Raw genomic sequence first — 21,320 nt, 5'->3', positions numbered from 1 at the left:
AAAAAAAAAAAAAAAAAAAAAAAAGAATTCTCAATTATCTGCATCTATGGGTGAGAGGAGTATCATCTGAACAGTTTTTTTTTTAAATGGGCTTGGGATGCATTTTGGTATTTGCATTTGAATTCTGGCAATGCAGAATGTTCCATACCATATTTCCATTCAGGAGGAGCCAGAAGGAAGGTCTAGCTTCTCCACACTACTTCCGACTCAATTTCTCCTTGCTCTCCACTTCAACACAGGGAAAGGATGTCATATCTCTGAGACTATGAGAACACTAGCTAAGCTTCCCTCTTTTCATTTTAAATTTTCTGTCCAAGCAACTAATCAAATTTCATTACTTTGAATTTTAAAATGTCTTTTCCCGATAAGTGATTCTGATCATCCAGAGAAACTGCAACATTTTTTTTTTTTACCTCTTCACTCTTACTGGGCTACAGTCATTATGTCAACTAAGGAGTTGTTAACAAAGTGATTCTCTCAGCTCCAAGAACATAGATCAAGGCTAAAACACAATTCTGACACCCTACTAGTACATAATTAAGATAAGCTATATAGTGAAAGCTCTCTTACCCAACACAAGATTGATAAAAGTAGCATTTTGTACTTATGACCATCAGAATACGTAATATTGAGTATCTAGTCAAGTCAATAAACATTTATTAAGCACCTGAATCTGAGGTCTGTGAACTAATTCAATATAATTGATTACCTTTGTTATCCTATGCATTTTATGCATTTAAAAACATTCTGGGGGGCTAGGTGGCACAGTGAATAGAGCACGGGCCCTGGGGCCAGAAGGACCTGAGTTCAAATCCAGCCTCAGACACTTAACACACACAAAAAAACTAGCCATGTGACCTTGGGCAAGTTGCTTAACCCCAATTGCCCTCCATAAAGCAAAAAAAATAAAAACATTCTGGGAAGGGGTCCATCTATAGGCTTCACCAGGCTACCAAAGGGATCCATGACACACCCTGCTCCCCCCAAAAGGTTAAGAACTCCTAATGTAGATGTTATATTTAAGTTCTTGAAATGGAAAGTGCAAGAGAGAAATCAGGATATTAATAACTCTTTGCCTTACTGCAATTACCTAGAAGACCTATCACCAGGCACCAGTTTTAAGGGTTACATATCAAATTACTGTCACAGGGCCCCTGAATCTTTATTAGTAATCTTCTGAAAATCAAGCTTGGTTTTTTTAAAAGCATTTGACTCAATAGAGCAAAATACAACTTTAAAGACTTTCCTCCAACAAAGTATTCCTATGTATGTTTTACCATCATACAAAGGGTTACTTAAGGGACAGAATCCTAGAGATAATTTAATTATTCATTGATATGTGTATTAAATAAAACAAAAAACCAGGACACCAAATATGTCTGCCTATGGTGTCAAACTGAAATAGAAACAGATGGGGGAGGCAAAGTGACTTAGGAAATCATAAATTAACATTATCTAAGTTGTATTACATTTTTCTTAATGTTGTTACTCATTGCTCAATTTCATTTTAATCCGGTTTGGTGGAACTTGGGAGTCAGATCAGGCCTGAGTTTGAAACCTCTGTTGTAGAGGGTGTTTTGTACACAATCCATAAAAGGAAGAAAGATTTCCTAGATGCTAAAGTCCAGCAGATAATTCTGCTTTCAGATAACACTGGGTTGATTGCATTTAACTCTAAGGTACTATGTGGTTTCCTCAGTGAAATCTGCAGCTGCTCAGAAGAGATGAGTCTAGTAGTCCACACAGGAAAAACCAAACAGATGAAGCATGTAAGATACTTCTCATACCATTGCAAGCAGATGTATAGACAATTCACTGAGTCAGGAAATCAGGACACGTATCTTGGGCAGGTACTGAAGATTAACTATACTCACACCCTCTACTAAGATAAGGTTGAAATGGGGACATGATGTAGACACAAGGGATGATACCATAAGCAAATTAGGAGAGAATGGAATAGTTTGACAGATCTATGGAGAAGGGAAGAATGTAAGACCAAGCAAGAGACAGAGAACATTATGAAATGCAAAAAGGATAATTTTGATTACATTAAATTTTAAAAGTTTTTGCACAAACAAAACCAATACAACCAAGATTAGAAGTAAAGTGGAAAGCTGGGAAACAATTTTTATAGTCAGTGTTTCTGATAAAGGCTTCATTTCTCAAATAAATAGAGAACTGAAGATTAAACATAAGCTAGACCAGGACTGACTGAAGAAGGGAAGGGATGCATAGCACTTGTAAAATTGCATAATACTTTTAAAGTCCCCAAGCTGCTGTGATTTTACTGAAAGCATAAAAGGCTTTCTTTGCTTCCCTACTGAAATCTGTATCTTACATGTACTGTCCCTAGCAATTTCGGATTGCATATAACCCGGCTAATTCAGGCTGTTTACTTTCTTCAAAGCCACTATTGCCTCTGTAAATTCTTTATCTAATTTTCTGAAAAACAAACAAAATACCACCCCCCCAAAAAAAATCTAGTAGAGCTCTCAAATAATTTGTAGTGATAAATCTTTAGTGCAGACAGATCCATGCAGTATAGGTAACATATCTACACTGCCATTTATTATTTAGGAATGATAAGTTCTGTGTTTCCTGGGTATATATCACACTTCAAGGTAGGGTCATATCTTCTGGTGAAAGTTAATGGGTACATCTTCGGTCTATTACTGATTACACCAATTGATATTTCCTCTGTAGGAATGGTTCAACTCCTGACACAAGCTAGATTTGAAGCTAAGACCAGTCTGACTTGGAGTTCCATTAGGGAATGTCATTTCCATTCATAGCAATTTTTCTGACTCTATCATAGACCTAGGACCCCTGGAAGGATCCTTAAGAGGCCAAGTCCAGCCTCACTTATTTTATTATAAAAACTGAGGTCCAGAGAGGTTAAAATGACTCACCTAAGGTCACAAAAATAATAAGTGAAATAGTCTGAATTTGAACCTGGATCCTCTGTTTCTAAGTCCAACACTTTTTTACTTTACCAGACTGCTTCCCTTAAGGGAGCCAGAGTCAGTCCACACCAAGGTTGCTATTTCTACTGTTTCTTTGTGATAAAGGGCAGGCCACTAAAAAAATTAAGTAAAGAATTTCAAGTCCTAAGTACCATCATTCAGAATCTTTTGAGGAACTGTGCTAGTCAGTTTTGCCTCAATTTATCTTTTCTTTCTAAACTGTAGTTGGTCAGTTGTATTCAAGGGTACAAAGAACACACCTTCACCTTGAAAATCTGCTGCAAAAGTCCAACTAAGGTCAAAATTACCTACTGTGAGATTCAACTGGGACATGCTATTTCACTCTTTGAATTCAACTATAGCTATAAAAATGCATCTACTTAGAGAGAGGCTAGGTTTCAAAATGTCTTACATGAAAAAAATTGCCTCAAGTTTTGTGGTTGGGCTTTGGACAATACATATTAAAAGAAGAATGGAATTGTTAATCAACAATCTTTTGCTTTCAATCATTAAGTTTAATTCAAACTTGACAAATAAGTGTTTTCTTATTGTGATAATTTTTGTTATCCTGGTGAGTATTTTCCAGTCACCACAATTAGGGCACCTTTAATGGCAGTTCATTCAGATAGAAAACCATTTCTCTCTCCTGCCTACCATGTTGTCAGATAATTTCTGGAAGCACTACTCTGCCTTCACCACTCACTATGGTCATGGATTCAACTTCTCTGTTTCACAAAGATACTACACTATTGGTTTTTGAATTCTCTGATACTTCAGTTCATTTGTAATCTCATCAATGTGGAGACTCTCTCCAATGGTAATGACCCCATGCAGCACTTGCCCATGTCCCCATATATATCTTCCACAAGGGGTCCACCTAAGCTCTTCTAGATCCCTTGACATTGCCTCCACTGTATACCAGTGGAGACAGGTGGGCATGGTGCAGTGGATAGAGAGCTGGGTCTAGAGTCAGGAAGACCTGAGATCAAATATGGCCTCAGACATTTACTAGCTATACGACCAGGGGCCAGTCAGTTAAACTGTTTGCCTCAGTTTCTGCAGCTGTAAAATGTACATAATAACAACACCTACCTCTCAGGGTTATTGTGAGGATCAAATGAGGATGATATTTGTAAAGCATTTAGCATAGTGGCTAGCATGTAGTAGGAACTATATAAGTGCTTTATCTCCCTGTCCCCTTCCCCCAATGGAACATGTCAGTTATCCATCAGTGGGTCTTGCAACAGAATGGTTGAATAGCCAGATTTAAAGAGTAATTGTTAATGGTTCAATGACAACCTAGAAGGTCTCCAGGGGAGTGCTCCAGGGATCTGTGCTTAATCCTGGGTTGCTTAACATTTTTATCAATGACTTGGATAGAGGTATGTGTGTGTATATATATATATTTTTTTTTCATCATATTTGCAGATGATACAAAGTTATCTAGCTAACACACTAGATAACAGGGCCAGGATCCAAAAAGGTCTTGACAAACCAGATTATTAGACTGAATCTAATGAGAAAAAACTCAGTAACAATAAATATAAAGCCTTATACTTGGGCTCAAAAAGTCAGCTTCATAAGTACAGAATGGAAGAAGCATTGGTTAGATAGCAATTTGTCTGAAAAAGTTCTGGGTGTTTTAGTGGACTGCAAACAGTATAATATAGCAGCCAAAAATATGAAGTGATTTGGGGCTGAATTATGAGAGGCATAACTTCCAGGAATAAGGAGGTGAGAGTATTTCTATCTTCTACCCTAGTAAGACCACATATAGAATATTGTGTGCAGTTCTAGGCTCCTTAATTTAAGGACTTTGATAGGGTAGAGAGCATCCAGAGGAGGGCAACCAGCATGATGAAAAACCTGTCATTTGAGGACTGGTTGAAGGGACTGGGTATGTATAACCTGGAGAAGAGAACACTGGGAGATAGGCTTTTTTAGGGGGTGGGAAGGCCAGTCAATTGGGATTAAGTGACTTGCCCAAGGTCACACAGCTAGAAAGTGTGTCAAGTGTCTGAGGCCTGATCTGAACTCAGGTCCTCCTGACTCCAGGGCCAGTGCTTTATTCACTGCGTCACCTAGCTGCCCCCACGGGAGATAGTTTTCTTCAAGAGTTGGAGGGCTGCTACATTAAAGGACTAACTTTACTCTGTTTGCCCCCACAAACAGAACCAGAAGCTTTGAGTGGAAGTAGCAAAGAGGTATCTGTAGCTTTGAGATCAGGAAAAAAATGTCCTAATTAGAACTGCCCAAAAGTGAAATGATCTGTCTTGAGAGGTAGTGGGTTACCCTTCTCTGAGGGCTCTTAAAATAGATGTTAGATGACCATTTGTTAGGTATGTTATATTGGGGTATTGTTTGGACTAGGCAGCCACTGAGATCTCATTCAGCTCTCAAATTCTGTGATTCTGTGAAGGAATCTTGCATTACTTCCAATGAATGTGAGACATATTGTTGAAGTATTTAAGGCAATATTTTTGCTCTAGCATTTCAAATGTTTCTTTAGAGTCCAATGGGACCTGGTATTCTTTACACTGTTCAGGTAATTGTGTGACTGTAAAGATATGGTGTACTGTAAAATATTGTTTACAAGAACCTGACTGTTCCCTTATGATGCCTTTTCATCAACAATACCATCATTTTCTTTGAGATTTTTGAAGAGACAGCAAAGCAACATTTGAGTTGATCATGATATACTTGGGACAAGCAATGATTTCTAACTGTTTTCATTTTGTAATAGCAATGGTCATGCAAGTGTGCTATTATGAAAGTAGACCTACTCAGAACCTCTGGTCTTGGTCACATGAAACCTGCCTGAGCTGATTTCTTGATTTTTGTTAGTTTTTCATCAGCAGAGTGCTATAAATTTGGTGGCACACACACAAGTGTGGCAGCTCTTTTTAGTCCAGTTTTTAATTCTGTGGTTTAAAAAAAAATAGATGTGGGGGAGGCTAGGTGGTGCAGTGAATAGAGCACAGGCACTAGAGTCAGGGGGGCCTGAGTTCAAATCCCACCTTGGACACTTAACACTTACTAAGCCATGTGACCTTGGCCAAGTCACTTAACCCCAATTACCCTGTCTTCCCCTTCCAAAAAGCAAAATAATAATAATAGATGTTAGTCCAAGGAAAAGTGGAAAAGTTACAGTTCTTAAAGAGCACACTTCTAAGAATGCTAGAGTTATTGTGGTGACTGTTGTGAAAGTCAAACATTTCAAGGATCATTCAAACCTCCACAAACATTTACATGGAACAAAGGAAAGTGCAGTCTAAAATGAAAAATAACAACAAGAACTAACAAAATTTTGCTTTAAAAAAAAAGTCAAATAAACCCTTAGAAAAATAAATAAAGACTTTCAGAGAGACCTGGCAATTGCAGGGGTTGTTACTGAATTAATTTACTGTGTGGTATAGCTTCTTGAAGTAGGGAGAAGAGAGAAAAGGCTAGTTAAAAAACCCCAACCACTAAACTGTTAAAAACGAACAAAAAATGGTTTCAGGCAGTACAATAAAAAGACTGGAGAATAAACATTGGGAAAGGGCAATTTCTTGCTGATGAAATTCATTGTTTTATAAGGCTATATTAAAACTGCTGTCAGAAATCTTAGCCTGTAAGACTCAATAAGATTTGATTAATTAAATTAATTAAATAAATTAAATTAATTAAATAAATTAATTAAATTAATTAAATAAGATTCATTAAACTGTAAAACATTTGTCCCCACAAAAAAAAAAAAGTTTGGTTGATTTTTTACTTCTAGTAGACCTGGAAGTCTTGTTCCCACTGAGAGAATGATGAACTCTGATAAATACATTTATACACTTAAGAAAAAGAATTGATCTGTAATTACTTGAGGCAGTTGGTAGCACAGTAACTACAATTCTGGGTTTGGGTCAGGAAGACCTGAGTTTCAATTCAGTCTTATATGTTCATTAGCTGTGCAGCCCTGGGCAAGTCACTTACCTGCTGCCTACCTCAGTTTCCTCAACTGTAAAATGCAGATGATAATAGTATTTCACAGGGTTGTTGAAAGGATCAAATGAGATAATATTTGTAAAAGTACTTAGAATGGTACCTGGCTCATAACAGGTACTATTTCACTTTTCCTTCCCTCTCCAGATTTTCATGTAAACACATCAGGAACTATGAAGTTAAAATTCGAACATGTTTGCAACTTTCCCATTATTTCCTTTAAAAAATTATCAGGGAGAATACAGGGAACCCTAGATCTTATGACTGATCTAAAACTGACTTTAACTTACATGTTAGCAGCTTTTTGATTCTCTAAAATTTCATGGATCAGGAGCAAAATTCATAACCCAATGAACTCTTTTTCTTTACTATGTTTACATTTACTACTGTTTTCTTCTAACTTCGTTATGGTATTAAACACTCTGTTTTAAATAACTCTTTTGATTTTTAATCTATTTTTTAAAATTATATTTCAAAGACTATCAAAAGATAAGAAGACCTAGTTTTGAAGTTGTCTCTTCTTAAACAAAAAAATAAATTACCTCACCAATTTATAAAAGACATGTTTCAGCGGGTTAGCAAGATTAAAGGAAAAAAAGAGAGTAAGAATATTCTAGCCAGTGCTTATTAGCATCAAAGCAGTGCTATCCATCCCCAGCATTAAATGGAGAACAGAAGAAAGGTAAGTAGGGTGACCGCTTGGAGGATCTCAGTACTTTTTTAGATACTTCTGAGTTGGGTCTTCACAGTGAATTTATTTTGTTGGATATTCTGTCACTTCCCCAGATCAGATACACTGCTATTCAAATGTAAGAACAAATAGGAGTACTAAAAGTCAAATGTAAGTGATTTAGGGAATAACTTCCTGTTCCCCTACACTGGCACAGATAGCCAAGGACTATGTATATATGTTAATGCATTCAATTTGATTCAATAAACATTTATTAAACACCTATTATTATTATTATTATTTTGCTTTTTGGAAGGGGGAAGGATAGGGCAATTGGAGTTAAGTGACTTGCCCAAGGTCATACGGCTAGTTTGTGTGTGTGTGTGTGTGTGTGTGTGTGTGTGTGTGTGTGTGTTAAGTGTCTGAGGCCGGATCCAAACCTAGGTCCTCCTGACTCCAGGGCCAGTGCTGTACTCACTGTGCCACCTAGCTGCCCCACACATATTATTTTTTAAAAAAGAAGATACAACAAAAAACAAAGGTTATTTGGTAAGAGGAGATTAAATTCTTATTTTGATGGAATGGTTTAAGGCAGGAATTCTAAGCCTTTCTTGTGTCCTAGACCCCTTTGTCAGTCCGGGGAAGCCTATGGACCCCTTCTCCAAATAATATAATACACTCCATTAGATTACATTGGAAATCAATAATATTGAAATACAGTTATAAAAAATATTAGAAAAAAACAAAACAAGTTCATGGACCCCAAACTAAGAACACTTGAGTTTAATTAAACTGTAAACATTGAGTATTAGGATGATTCCGTTAGCGATGAATTTGGTGAAGTACTACTAAATGACTCTGAGGTTAATAGAAATGGTTATCTATTAAATTATGTATCTGAAATGTAAAGGACACAATTATCTAAAAATGGCCACCATGCTCTTGTAGTTTTTAACATCCTATCATCCATTAAATGCAAAGCATCTAAAAAGCAACACAATACTCATTGTTAAAAGTATGGTATTTTACCTAGATCATTATTCTTTGTGATAGCAGCTGCTACCCTGGTTCTTGGCCCTTGTTTTGTAAACTGGTATCCAAACTTGAGAATAATTGAGTTCTCCTCAAGCATCTGGGCAATTTCCATTTCTACAGCTGTTCCCAATTGCTGTCTCTGGTTTGTAAACAGACATACACAAACATACATACATACATGCACAGAGAAGACATAACAAGAAAGAAAGGGAAATATTTACTTTCATAAGATATAATTCAAATCTCTGGCAAACTTAATGAAAAAAGTATATTTTAACTTTCAAAAGGATATAGGCAAAAAAATCAGTTTATTTGTAACAGTTTACCCAGCTGAAGAAGACTCTGCTTTAGATTCTCATACGTAGCAAGTTTACCAATGAAGATCAGTTATCATGTGCTTACTACCTGACCTCCTAATCTTTCCAGATTGAAGAAACTGAGGAAATCATTTATGAAGAAGGAAAAAGAGAAATGGGAAGATAATTAAAACCAAGGCCAATATTTGGTGCTTCTCGTATTCTACTGAATGTTTGTAAGGAAGGCAGCAGGGTGTAACGAAAGGAGCTTTGGCCTTGGAGAAAGGAGATCTCAGGTCTAATGCTTGTTTTGGCACTAATCTAATCATGTGACCTTCAGCAAATTGCCTCACCTTTTGGCAGAATGATGAGGTTAGACCATATGTCCACTAAGATTTTTCTGCTTTAATGGTTTAAAAAAATTGCTTTTTTTACATGCAACTGGGAAATAAGACATAAAGGCACTGGGGTATAGACATCCATCTTGCCCTCCTAGAAAGTTGGTGGGGAATGGGGGAGGACATAAGAGAGAACAGATTAGGAGAAGGGGTATTCAGTAGGCTCACTATATTGGGGGTGGGGGATAGGGGAAAGATGGGGAGAAAATTTGTAACTCAAAATATTGTGGAAATGAATGATGAAAACTAAAAATAAATATATAATATTTTAAAAGATCTTTCTGTTTTATTATGAATAATCAATTGAAGTTTTCAAAAATTAAATGACTATAAATTAACTAAAATAATCATTGAATGTGTCTCCCAGGAGTGCAAACTGGAAAAATCAATAATATTAAATTCCACTAATTAGTTTGGCCTCTTCCTAAAGTACAAGTTTGACTATGTCACCTAGACTCAGGAATGTCCAGAGGCCCCTATTGCCTCAAGAGAAAAATATGAACTTCTCTGCTTGGCATTTAAAGCCATTCACGATCTAGCTTCAACCTACCTATTCATGCTTATTGAACATTCCTCCCTTTCACATACTCTACATTCCATCCAGATTGGCCTACTTTCCCCAAATTCAGTGTTACAACTTCTACTTCTGTGGCTTTGTACAGGGTGTCCTCCATGCCTAGAACTCGATATCCTCTTACCTTTGCCTTCTAGAAGCCCTAGCTTTCTTCAATGTCCAATTCAGGTAATAATAATAATATCAATTGCTCATATAATTAGCTTCTGATAACAACAACAATAATAGCATTTACATGACATGTTAAGGTTTGCAAAGTGCTTTACAAATATCATCTCATTTTATCGTCATGACAACCTTGGAACGTAGATGCTATTTTTCTTCTCATTTTACAGATAAGGAAATGGAGGCAGACAAGTGAAGTGAATTGCCCAAGGTCATATAACTAGCTAGTATCTGAGGACAGATTTGAATTCAGGTGTTACTGACTCCAGTCCAACACTCCAAGATGCCTACTGATTCTCCTTTTTTTTTTTTTTGTCTTTTTGGAGGGGGAAAGGCAGGGCAATTGGAGTTAAGTGACTTGCCCAAGGTCACACAGCTAATAAATGTTAAGTGTCTGAGGCCAGATTTGAACTCAGGTCCTCCTGACTCCAGGGCTGGTGCTCTATTCACTGTGGCATCTAGCTGCCCCAATTGATTCTCCTTCATAGTTATTGATCTTTCCCTCAAATGATTTTGTATTTCTCTAGCAATTTACATGTTGTATTTCCTAGTACAAGGAAAGCTTCTTGAAGGCAGAGATTAGTTTTCATTTTGTCTTTGTAGGTCCAGGACTTATGTTGCACAGAGTAGGTGTATAATAAGTGCATTTGGTTTGGATAATACATAAACTGAAGGACACAATTATACTCTGATTATTTTCTGATTGCTTGTCACAATTGGTTGCAAGTCCAAATGAATTACTTAATTGGACATCATAGTAATTCCTCAACTTTTAAAAAAATTGTGAGCATTTTTTTGGATTAAATTAAGGGGAAACATTTTTAATATGGAGATACAAGGTACTTAGTGATGAATTAGAGGGAGGAAGTTAAAAACAGCAGTTTTTAAAAACTTTTTTTTAAAAGTTTTTTAAGGGTTAAAGGCTACTTTTTAAAAACTGTGAAACAAATAATAAAGGGCCTGTCTAGAGATCTGTGTGTATGTATGTATGTGCATGCGTGTGTAAGTCATTACAACTCCATTCCTCTCCTCTAGCAACTAAGGATTACTTGGTTTGTTTAAATTTATATGTACTTAAATTTTTCCCACGTTGCTTGAGTTCTAGAAGCAGTTTTTAAAAACACCACAAGATGGAGATATTACTCTATAAAAAAATGACTACTCACTAAAAATGAAAAGACCCTCACAACTTTCTAGATCCATAAATTTTTTTTCTAGTCTGAAAAAGTTGTGCCCCCCCGCCATGTATCCACTTTCCCTTTGTAGTGCAAATACTTTTCTACCAACTTTTTTCAAAGCTTTGTTTATTTGCTCATATTTTTTATCTACAGGATTACTGTTTTATGAGGAGGACAGTGTTAAATAATTTAGGTCATGAACACTAGGATTACATTACTGCTCTTCTACGCAAATCCACTGCCACTGACCTGAATATTCCAATTGGGCAATATGCCACTTTCTGTATCTACAGTGCCATAAAGTTTAATAAACATTTTCACATCCATTATATCATTTGATTTTCCCAACAACACTGTGAGGTAGTCAGGACAGGTATTATTATTATTATTATTTAAGGAAACTGAGTCTCAGAGAGGGTATGTGGCCTGACCAAGACCAAACAGCTAATAAGAGGCAGGGACTGAGACATACATCTAGATTTTCTGATTCCAAGTTTGGGTTGGGGGAATCAGTCTGCCTCTTAATTTACACAATTTACATAAAAATTACTGGGACTTTCCTATCAAAAGTATTTTGTTTGGAAGTTTTTTGGGGGATTATTAAAATGAGATTTTATCATAACACATAGTCCTTTCTCCCCTTGGTTCTATATTCTTGGCTCTGCCATTTAATCGACAACAGGCAATTAATTTAATTTGAGCTTCAGTTTTCTCATCTATAAAATGGGGGTTATAATAATACTTGCATTACTTACTTCACAGGGCTATTGTGAGTAAACCAGAAAGTTTAATATGAAGGTAAACTCATTTTTTTAGAAGGGTCCCACCTCCTACCCTTAAATTTACATGCAAGCCATTTCATGGAATCATGGGATAAAGTGATGGGCGTGAAATCAGAAAGACCTGAGTTCAAATCCAGTCTCAGACACTGACTAGTTGGATGATTCTGGCTAAATCACTTATTTGCTGTCAGCCTCAGTTTCCTCAATTGTAAAGTGAGGCTAATAACACTTACCTCCCTGGGTTGTTGTAAAGATCAAATGAGATAAATATTTGTAAAATGCTTAGCTAAATCAATACATTAATCAATTAATGAATGTGTGTTTCTTTTTTATTTTTAACATTTTTTTGGTTTAATTTGTTTATTTTTCATTTTCAACATTCATTTCCACAAGATTTTGAGTTACAAATTTTCTCCCCATCTTTCCCCCTTACCCCACCCCAAAATAGCAATCCTACTGAATACCTGCCCCTTCTCCCAATCTGCTCTCTCTTATATCCTCCCCATGCCCCCTCCGACTTTCTAGTAGGACAAGGTGGATTTCTGTATCCTAGTGCCTGTATATCTTATTTCCCAGTTGCATGAAAAAAAAATTTGATTTTAAAACTTTGATTTCTAGATTCTTTCCCTTCTTCCCTAGTCACCCATCCCTACTGGGAGGAGAAGTGATTCAATATAGGTTAAACATGTGAAGTTACACAAAACATTTCCATGGTAGATATATTGTGAAAGAATGATTATATTTCCTTCCGTCCTATCCCACCCCCCACTTATTCTATTTTCTTCTTTGACCTTGTCCCTTTTCAAAAGTGTGTGCTTCTAACTACCCTCCCCCCCAATCTGTCCTCCCATCTGTCATCCCCCCTCTTATCCCCTTCCCCCCTACTTTCCTGTAGGGTAAAATACCCAATTGAGCGTGTATGTTATTCCCTCCTTAAACCAAATTCAATGAGACTAAGGTTGACCCATTCCCTTTTGCCTTCCTGTTCTTCCCCTCCATTGTAACAGTTTTCTCTTGCCTCTTTTATATGAGGTAATTTACCCTATTCTATCTCTCCCTATCTCCTCTCATTATATTCCTCTCTCAACTATTAATTTTATTTTTTAGATATCATCCCTTCCCATTCAACTGATCCCTTGCCCTCTGTCCATCTATACATGTACACATATATACACACTCACATATGAATTTATATGCACATATACCCTCCTATATAAACATATATATGTATGTATACATATATATTTATATATATTCCCTTCAACTATTCTCATACTGAGAAAAGTCTCATGAGTTACAATTATCATTTTACCATGCAGAAATGTAAATAGTTCAATTTTGACTCTCATTTCATAATTTTCCTGCATCTTTCTCATTTCTCTTCCCGATTTTTCCTCCACTTCTCTTATTTGATTTTCAAAATCCTTTTTAAGCTCCTCTATGGCCTATAACCAGCCTTTAGAAGCTTTTGGTACAGGAGTTCTAACTTTACTGTCTTCCTTCCATTCCATGCTTTGATCCTTTTTGTCCCCAAAATAGGAGTCTAATGTTGGATTCCTCTGTTTGCTTTGCTTCCCTCGTTTACTCATGTTGCCACTCAATTACTTGACTTTTGGGCTTTTTGCCACAGTAGGACTCTGCTACCAGACAGGGGAGCTTTGTACTAAACACTGGGGTTTTCTCAGCTGCCGAAGGTATTAGTTGGGTGCCCTCTCTGAAGCCTCCACATGCTTTGGCAAGCTGGTCACACACCTCAGGACCTCCCCCCCTAGACCACAATCCAGATCCAAGCACGTTAAAGCAAGAGTGATTGGTCGCTTGGTTCCCCTACAGTCTGAAGGCCAGGAGCTGAAGCTGCCACTTGGCAGTGGCTCAGTGACTTCTCCCTCCAGGGGATAAAGGCCAAAGCACTCCTGAATTACTGAATCCCAAAGTCCACACTACACTGACTTCTCACTTTTTCCTTAGCATCTATGTGTTGATAATTCTGGAAACCGCCATAGCTGCTGGTGATCTGAAGTCTGTAAAGCCAGTGGCTGGTCAGGCCTGCCCTGGGGCTAAAACCTCCAGCTCTTGTGGGGCTGGGGTCAGCTCCCAGAGTGCTGTGCTGGCTGCTCCCTGACAGCCTGCTGGACTGTCCTCAGCAGGAGATTAGCTTCTTTGTGTCATTTTTTAGGTTCTGTAGCTCCAAAGTTTGTTCAGATTTACCTTTTACATGAATTGGAGGTGGTGGGAGTCTGAGAAGTCCTGTTTCTACTCCACCATCTTGATTCCGCTCCCCCCCCCCAATAGTTCAATTTTAATAAGTTCCTTATGATTTCTTTTTCCTGTTTACCTTCTCATGCATATTGTATTTGAAAGTCAAATTTTCTATTCAACTCTGGTTTTATCATCAAGAATGCTTGAAAGTACTCTATTTCATTGAATGACCATATTTTCCCCTGAAACATGATACTCAGTTTTGCTGGGTAGGTGATTCTTGGTTTTAATCCTAGCTCCTTTGACCTCCAGAATATCATATTCCAAGCCCTTACATCCCTTAATGTAGCTTCTAGATCTTGTGTTATCCTGATTGTGTTTCCATAATACTCAAACTGCTTCTTCCTGGCTGCTTCCTTGACCTGGGAACTCTGGAATTTGGCTATAATATTCCTAGGAGTTTTCTTTTTGGGATCTTTTTCAAGAGGTGATCAGTGAATTCTTTCCATTTCTATTTTGCCCTCTGGTTCTAAAATATCAGGGCAATTTTCCTTGATAATTTCTTGAAGGATGATTTCTAAGTTCTTTTTTTGATCATGGCTTTCAGGTAGCCCAATTATTTTAAAATTATCTCTCCTGGATCTATTTTCCAGGTCAGTGGTTTTTTCAATGAGATATTTCACATTGCCTTCTATTTTTTAAATTTGTTTGGATCTGTTTTATAGTATCTTGATTTCTCATAATGTCATTAGCTTCCATTTACTCCAATCTAATTTTCAAGGAATTATTTTCTTCAGTGAGTTTTTGAAATTCCTTTTCCATCTGGAAAATTTGGCTTTATAAGGCTGTAGCAGCAAGCACCCCAAGCGTTCCCAGGGTCGCTGCCACCACAGGTTCTTGGATCTGCTTTGATAAAGGAAAGCAACTCAAAATGGGCTAATAAGCTTACTTCATCAGTCAAATATGTATCGTTTACCTAGTTCAGGGGAAAAAGGTCAGCACCCTGAACTTCAAAGTATACAGGCAGAATTATCAAGACAGAAACAGATCAAGTAGACAGCTTTCCAAACTGTCCAACCATTACATCCATACCAAATCAACATCTGGGTTTCAACATCTGGGTTTTTCAAAGCCAGGGGCCTCTGGACAACAGCTTCCCAGAATCCAGATCAAATCACAGAGCACTTCTCAAAGTGAGCCCCAAAACAAAGCTACACATCAGGGCTTATATAGCCTTCTCCTGGCTCAGAGAATGTAATAATCTTATTGATTCACTGGCCAATCAAGAAGTATCAACTGAAAAACAAGCCTCCCACCCCAGGCTCCAGGTGCACTTTAGCCTAGGGGCAGGGAAGATCTTTAAAATTTACATTCCCATTACAAAGGCATTCTTCTCCTCACTGGCTTTTTGGGCCTCTTTTGCCATTTGAGTTAATCTATTTTTTTTTTTTTGCCTTTTGGAGGGCAATTGGGGTTAATTGCCCAAGGTTACATGGCTAGTTTTTTTGTGCGGGTGTTAAGTGTCTGAGGCTGGAACCGAACTTGGGTCCTCCTGACTCTGGGGCCGATGCTTTACTCACTGTGCCACCTAGCCGCCCTGAGTTAGTCTATTTTTTCAGGTGTTATTTTCTTCAGTCAGGTTGTTGACTCTCTTTTTATGATTTTCTTGCATCATTCTGATTTCTCTTCCCAGTTTTTCCTCTACTTCTCTTACTTGATTTTCAAAATTCTTCTTGAGCTCCTCCATGGCCCATAACCAATTCATATTTTTCGTGGAAGCTTTTGATGCCGGAGTTCTGACTTTTTTGTCTTCCTCTCATTCCATGCTTTGATCCTTTTTGACCCCAAAAAAGGATTCTATGGTCTTGTGCTTCCTCTGCTTGATCATATTGCCAGTCAGTTACTCGAGTTTTGAGCTCTTTGCCACATTAGAACTCTGCTTCCAGAGAGGAGAGCTTTGTCCCAAATTGCTGAGGTTTTTGCAAATGTTGTCAGAGGTCTGAGGAGGGTGCCCTCTCTGCAGACACCACACTGCCAAATTGGCATTTCTCACTCTAGGACCACTGCCCAAGAAAGCGACCCAGAGCCAAGTAGTTCAAAGCAAGAACAATTACCCTCTGAATAGTTGCGTGATCCTCCTACAATCTGCAGGCCAGTAGCTCCTGAGGCAGCCACGTGGCAGACACTGCAGCTGCCCTGACACCTCTCACCCTGGGGGACACACCACACCCTTCCTTTCCAATAGAGTTCCCTACTGACCTGTGTGTTTCTTTTTTAAAAGATCATCTAGTCTAATACTCTTATTTTGCAGGTGAAGAAATGGAGACTCTGAAATGGGCAAAGACTTGTCCAAGGGTCATATAAGTTGCAGAGCTGGGATTCTAATCTAGGTCCTCCAACTCCAGACCAGAGCTATTCCCATTTTATTATATTATATTTTGACTAATCTTTTATGTGCTTCCTTGAATTTTATATTTTTCATAAGTGACACCTGATGGAATTATAATTAGTAGAGTTTAATGGACAACCTCTTGCTTATCTGTCATCACCAATGGATACTCAGTAGGCCTGCACTCTGGTACCTTTGTCTGTTACTTATCATGCTATATTAGTTTCATCTCCCAATTATGCCTTTGGAACAAAGTTATAATGAAGCACAAGCTCTAATTCTGGATTTCTGCATCCTATTGACTTAAGCTAAGCTCTTGAGTTAAATCAATAATGCTCTTTCCTTCTTCTTGTCATAAGAAGAGAGAAGTACAGCAGGGAAGTCAAATATAAGAATTTTGTAAGTCCATTCCAAGGTGACTTCAGATGATCTTAAGGTTAGTGACTTGAGAGGGATTTGAAGTAGGTTGCATGCTCATATTTTCAAAGACCAAAACTAATTAGAATTTTCAAGGGTTCAGATTACTAGGTAGATTTTTAAGAAGGTGGAACTTCTAGAAGTGGGGATTTGGGGGCATGGATTCTGAAATTGGGTTTCGAAATGACCTAACCCACACCACAAGCAAAAATGTAAACACACTTTGAAATAAGCAGGTCTCAGGTCTCTTAGCAATGTTTCTCTAGGGCTTTGAAAAAACCTCTATGGAAACTTTTCATTACTTCTTAATTGTTCTCAGCTTGTTCCATTTAAACATCCAGATACTCTACCTCTTCCTTACCCTCCTTTCTTGGTACAAGTCTTAATAGCCCCCATCCTTCCACCTTTGCCCCAGGTACTCAGCAACAGATAAAACATGGCTATATGTGGACTAATGTAGCAATACTAGGGAGAAGTGTACCCATAGGATGTCTCTAGCTCATAGTCCTGAATTTGGCCAGATTGAATCTGAGAAATTGGTTCCATGGGCATTCTAGGGAAGTAAATTGGAATCGGGCGAGGGGGTGAAGGGGCCCAATCTTAGTCATAGAGATGTAAACAGGTACATAAGAAGGATGATTCTGCTTTACCTATTCTCTTTTTTATTAAAAAAAAATTAATCCCAATCTCTTAATCCTAGTGCCTTCCTTCTGTTAATTATTTCCTATTTCTTCTGTATATAGCTTGTCTGAACATATTTGCTGTCTCCCCCAGATTGAAGCAGGGATTGTCTTTTTTTCTCTTTCCATCCCGAGCAGTTAAATGTTCATTGACTGAGTGTCTGAATTTAGGGTAGGGACCTTCATAGCTGTTGTGAGTCTGCTTGAACATCCATCCTCTCCTCCTCAAGAAGTGGAGGAGGATGATTATAGCCAGCCATATGAAGGAAATGAGGGGAATAGATGGAGGAATTGGTTGGGGGAGTCAGCATGGGTGACTGCATTAGGCCTGTTGCAAATTAGGCATTTGCTCACCCTAGAACATTGTCTATTCCTGTTGGATATGTTGGTAATATTTTATGAGAAAAAGAAGCATTTTAAAAAATGGTATCTGAGTTCCTGGGTGTGGCAATTTTCTTTTTCTTTCTTGATTTAGGGTAGAATTGGAAAAGTCAGGGATGAAGTTGGGCTGGCCTTGTTCTGGAGCCCTGCCTTTAGGAGAAAATGATAACAATGGTGGCCCACTACCCGGGGTATCAACACTACTTGCCTTGTCTCCCCAAATGCTTCCCTAATCCTAGACTAGTGAGTTTTCTCTCCCCACAGCATGGATTACTTTGGGCCTCAATGCCCTCAGGCTCAGCATAGCAGAAGCAGGTGCAGTGTACAAAGAGTTGCTTGAACTTACCTGGTTGTCTATCTTGATCTCTGTCAGGGTCTCATTTTCTTTCAGGGCATCCACCAGTGCCAGAATCCCAGTTCCAGTGATAAAGTTGGACTCAATATTTAGACTTTTCAATGTCTTGTTTACTTTTAACATATCTGCAAAAGCCTGAACATTCAGGGAAGAAACTCCATGAACACATCTGAAGCATGCTTCTTCGCAGAAGCACTAAGCATACTGAACAGAAATGTTTGGTAATCAGTTAAACAAGAAAAATGTGGGTCCTAATAACCTGTTCCCCAAATAGAATGCTATACAAGTCTCTAGGACCTCAAGTAGTCTGGAAATGAGAGTAATTGGGGTTAAGTGACTTGCCCAAGGTCACATGGCTAGTTTTTTTGTGTTAAGTGTCTAAGGTTGGATTTGAACTCAGGTCTTCCTGACTCCAGGGCCGGTGCTCCATTCACTGCTGACCTACAAGAGCTTCTTTACAGCAAGGAAGACCAATTCTAAAGACTCTTTAGAGCTACCTACCTCTATCTCCCCTCCCACTCATTCTACTTTCTTTTCTGTCTTGTCTTTTTCTATTAGAATAAAAGCTCTTTGAGTTCGGGGCCTTTCTGTTTCTATCTGTATCCACAGTTCTTAGCTTAGTAGCTGGCACATAATAAGCATTTAATAAATATTTGTTGACTGATTTATTTATGGAATTTAGTGCCCATGCTCAGCAAAGTTTCCTTATGATTTACCTATATGATTTTCTCCTAAGGTATTCAAAAATTCTGGTTATTTGATGTCTCCTGGTAGTTGAAATCCAGTTAACTCAAATGTTTTTCCCCCATAGGATCATAACTAATATGTGTTTACTTATTGTGCAGAGGATCCCTTACCTGTATTAAGAATACCTAATAGGAGGTGGCTAGGTGGCACAGTGGATAGAGCCCTGGACCCTGGAATCAGGAGGACCTGAGTTCAAATCTGACCTCAGACACTTAATAGCTGTGTGATCCTGGGCTAGTCATTTAACTCTGATCATCTCCTTCCCCCCCCCCCCAAATAATAAGGAATATTTACTAGGATAAAAGATGTTATACAGGTTGTCCCAAAAGTCTTAGTTCAGTTATAAGCAGTAATTGCTTAAGACTTTTGCTCTGAGACTCTTGGGATACCCTGTATTTGTTTTTATTGAACTGGGTTTTTCAAGTTACATTTTTAAGACCATTACTTACAATTGCAACAGGATCATTGCTTCGGGTGGCAGCCAAGCTGAACTTTTTCACGTGAGTGTTGGTCTCCAGAGCCTTTGCAAACTCCTTCAGGGTTGGAATTGGAATATTCTATGATAGGAAGAGATTTAAGGCCATTAGACAGGCATCCTGAATTACAGACTCCTGACTTAGAAAAGGTCCCATTCATCTAAAGGGATCATTTTCAATGGTCAACTTGTCCTCTATTACTCTTCATTCTGCATAAGGACCAAGTTTTTAGTTTGGACAGACTGTATAAACTCTTTGACCTAATGATGCATCCTTTCTATCATGTATCACTTAAATATAACCTATCACTTCCTTTCTTCCCAGTTAGGGGGTTCCTATATGTAGCTACCACTTCCAAAGCTTATAGTCCAGATAATTATAAAATTACTGAATTTTAGGGTTGGAAAGGATTCTAGTGTCCATCTAGCCTTATCCATTCCCCCTCCCCCAAAAAAAATTTCCCTCTAAAACAATAGACAATAAATGGGCATCTAGCCTTCCTCTACTATGGAGAAACCCACTCTGTCTTTCAATAGCTCTAATTGTTTGGGCGTTTTTTCCTTATATCAGCCTAAATTTGCTCATTTATAACTTTCACAAACTGTTCCTATTTCTGTTTTCTGATGTCAGGGAGAACAGGTCTCATCCACTTTTTCATGGAACAGTCCTTCCAGTTCTTAAGGGCAACTAGAATTTCCCTCCTTAATCTTCTCTTCTTCAGGCTATATATCCCAGGTCCCTTAATCACCAAGGAAATAGTTAGGACTAACTGGATACCAAACTTAGGAATGGGTAAGCTATAAAATTGGGACCTCATATGGCATCTTAGTTGTCCAGCTCCATACTCTAGCTTATCATTATCTGGACAGTAAACCATGGTGTCCAGAAATACAGAACTCTGTATTTGATCATCCTAGGATTAGAATATGGTAGGAGTATCGCCTCCTCATTTGTAGAAGCTAGATGTTTTCTTCCTTTCTTTCTTTTTAAATTTTTGGAGGGGAGAAGGCAGGGAAATTGGGGTTAAGTGACTCGCCCAAGGTCACATGGCTAGTAAGTGTTAAGTGTCTGAGTCTGAATTTGAACTCAGGTCCTCCTGACTCCAGGGCCGGTGCTCTATTCACTGTGCCACCTAGCAACCCCTAGATGTTTTCTAAATGAAGCTTAAGATGGCATATTACCCTAGAATCTATTTGTTACAAATATATTTTCTTTACTTCTTTCCTTGCTTCCCAATATTACTCATTTAAGTCAAGGAAAAATCTCCTTCTACCCCATTTTCTCTTTTTTTTCTTCTCCATTCCATTTGTGAAGCCCCAAATGATCTTATACATGGCTACAAATGCAACATAGATTATTAAACACCTGTTATACCCACTGTGTATAAAGAACTGTGATAGGTGCTGGGGTTTAATGAGTCTTAAGTTTGGTGCTAATGACATATCTATAATAAGAAAAAGGGAACCTATCAATTTTCCCATAACATTAAGTATCATAAAGAACCAGTACCATCAACCTCTAAAATCCTTATAATTGCCCAGAAGTCCCTTTTAGAAGAGCCACAAAAATTTCTCATTTCATCTTCCTATAATTAAGCTTATTTTTCCTTAGGCACCAGCTTTTTTTTTTTTTTTTTAAAT

General features: G+C 38.0%; 1 protein-coding gene across 1 annotated transcript in view; it reads right to left on the bottom strand.

Moving 5' to 3' along the window:
- The window catches only part of TMOD2 (tropomodulin 2), a 58,525-nt gene that overhangs the window by 8,266 nt on the left and 28,939 nt on the right, over nucleotides 1-21,320 (bottom strand). Inside the window, exons 7-9 of the mRNA XM_069098058.1 lie at nucleotides 19,654-19,761; nucleotides 18,449-18,592; nucleotides 8,638-8,782 (exon numbers count right to left, since the gene is read on the bottom strand). Of these exons, the coding sequence (XP_068954159.1) occupies nucleotides 8,638-8,782; nucleotides 18,449-18,592; nucleotides 19,654-19,761 (397 nt within the window). The remainder of the gene's footprint in view (nucleotides 1-8,637; nucleotides 8,783-18,448; nucleotides 18,593-19,653; nucleotides 19,762-21,320) is intronic.

This window comes from Petaurus breviceps, unplaced genomic scaffold (assembly GCF_028583685.1).
Source record: "Petaurus breviceps papuanus isolate PSGF00001 unplaced genomic scaffold, PetGlider_PUasm1.0 37, whole genome shotgun sequence".
In the NCBI taxonomy this organism is placed as follows: Eukaryota; Metazoa; Chordata; class Mammalia; order Diprotodontia; family Petauridae; genus Petaurus; species Petaurus breviceps.
This window is presented reverse-complemented; position numbering and strand designations above follow the sequence as displayed.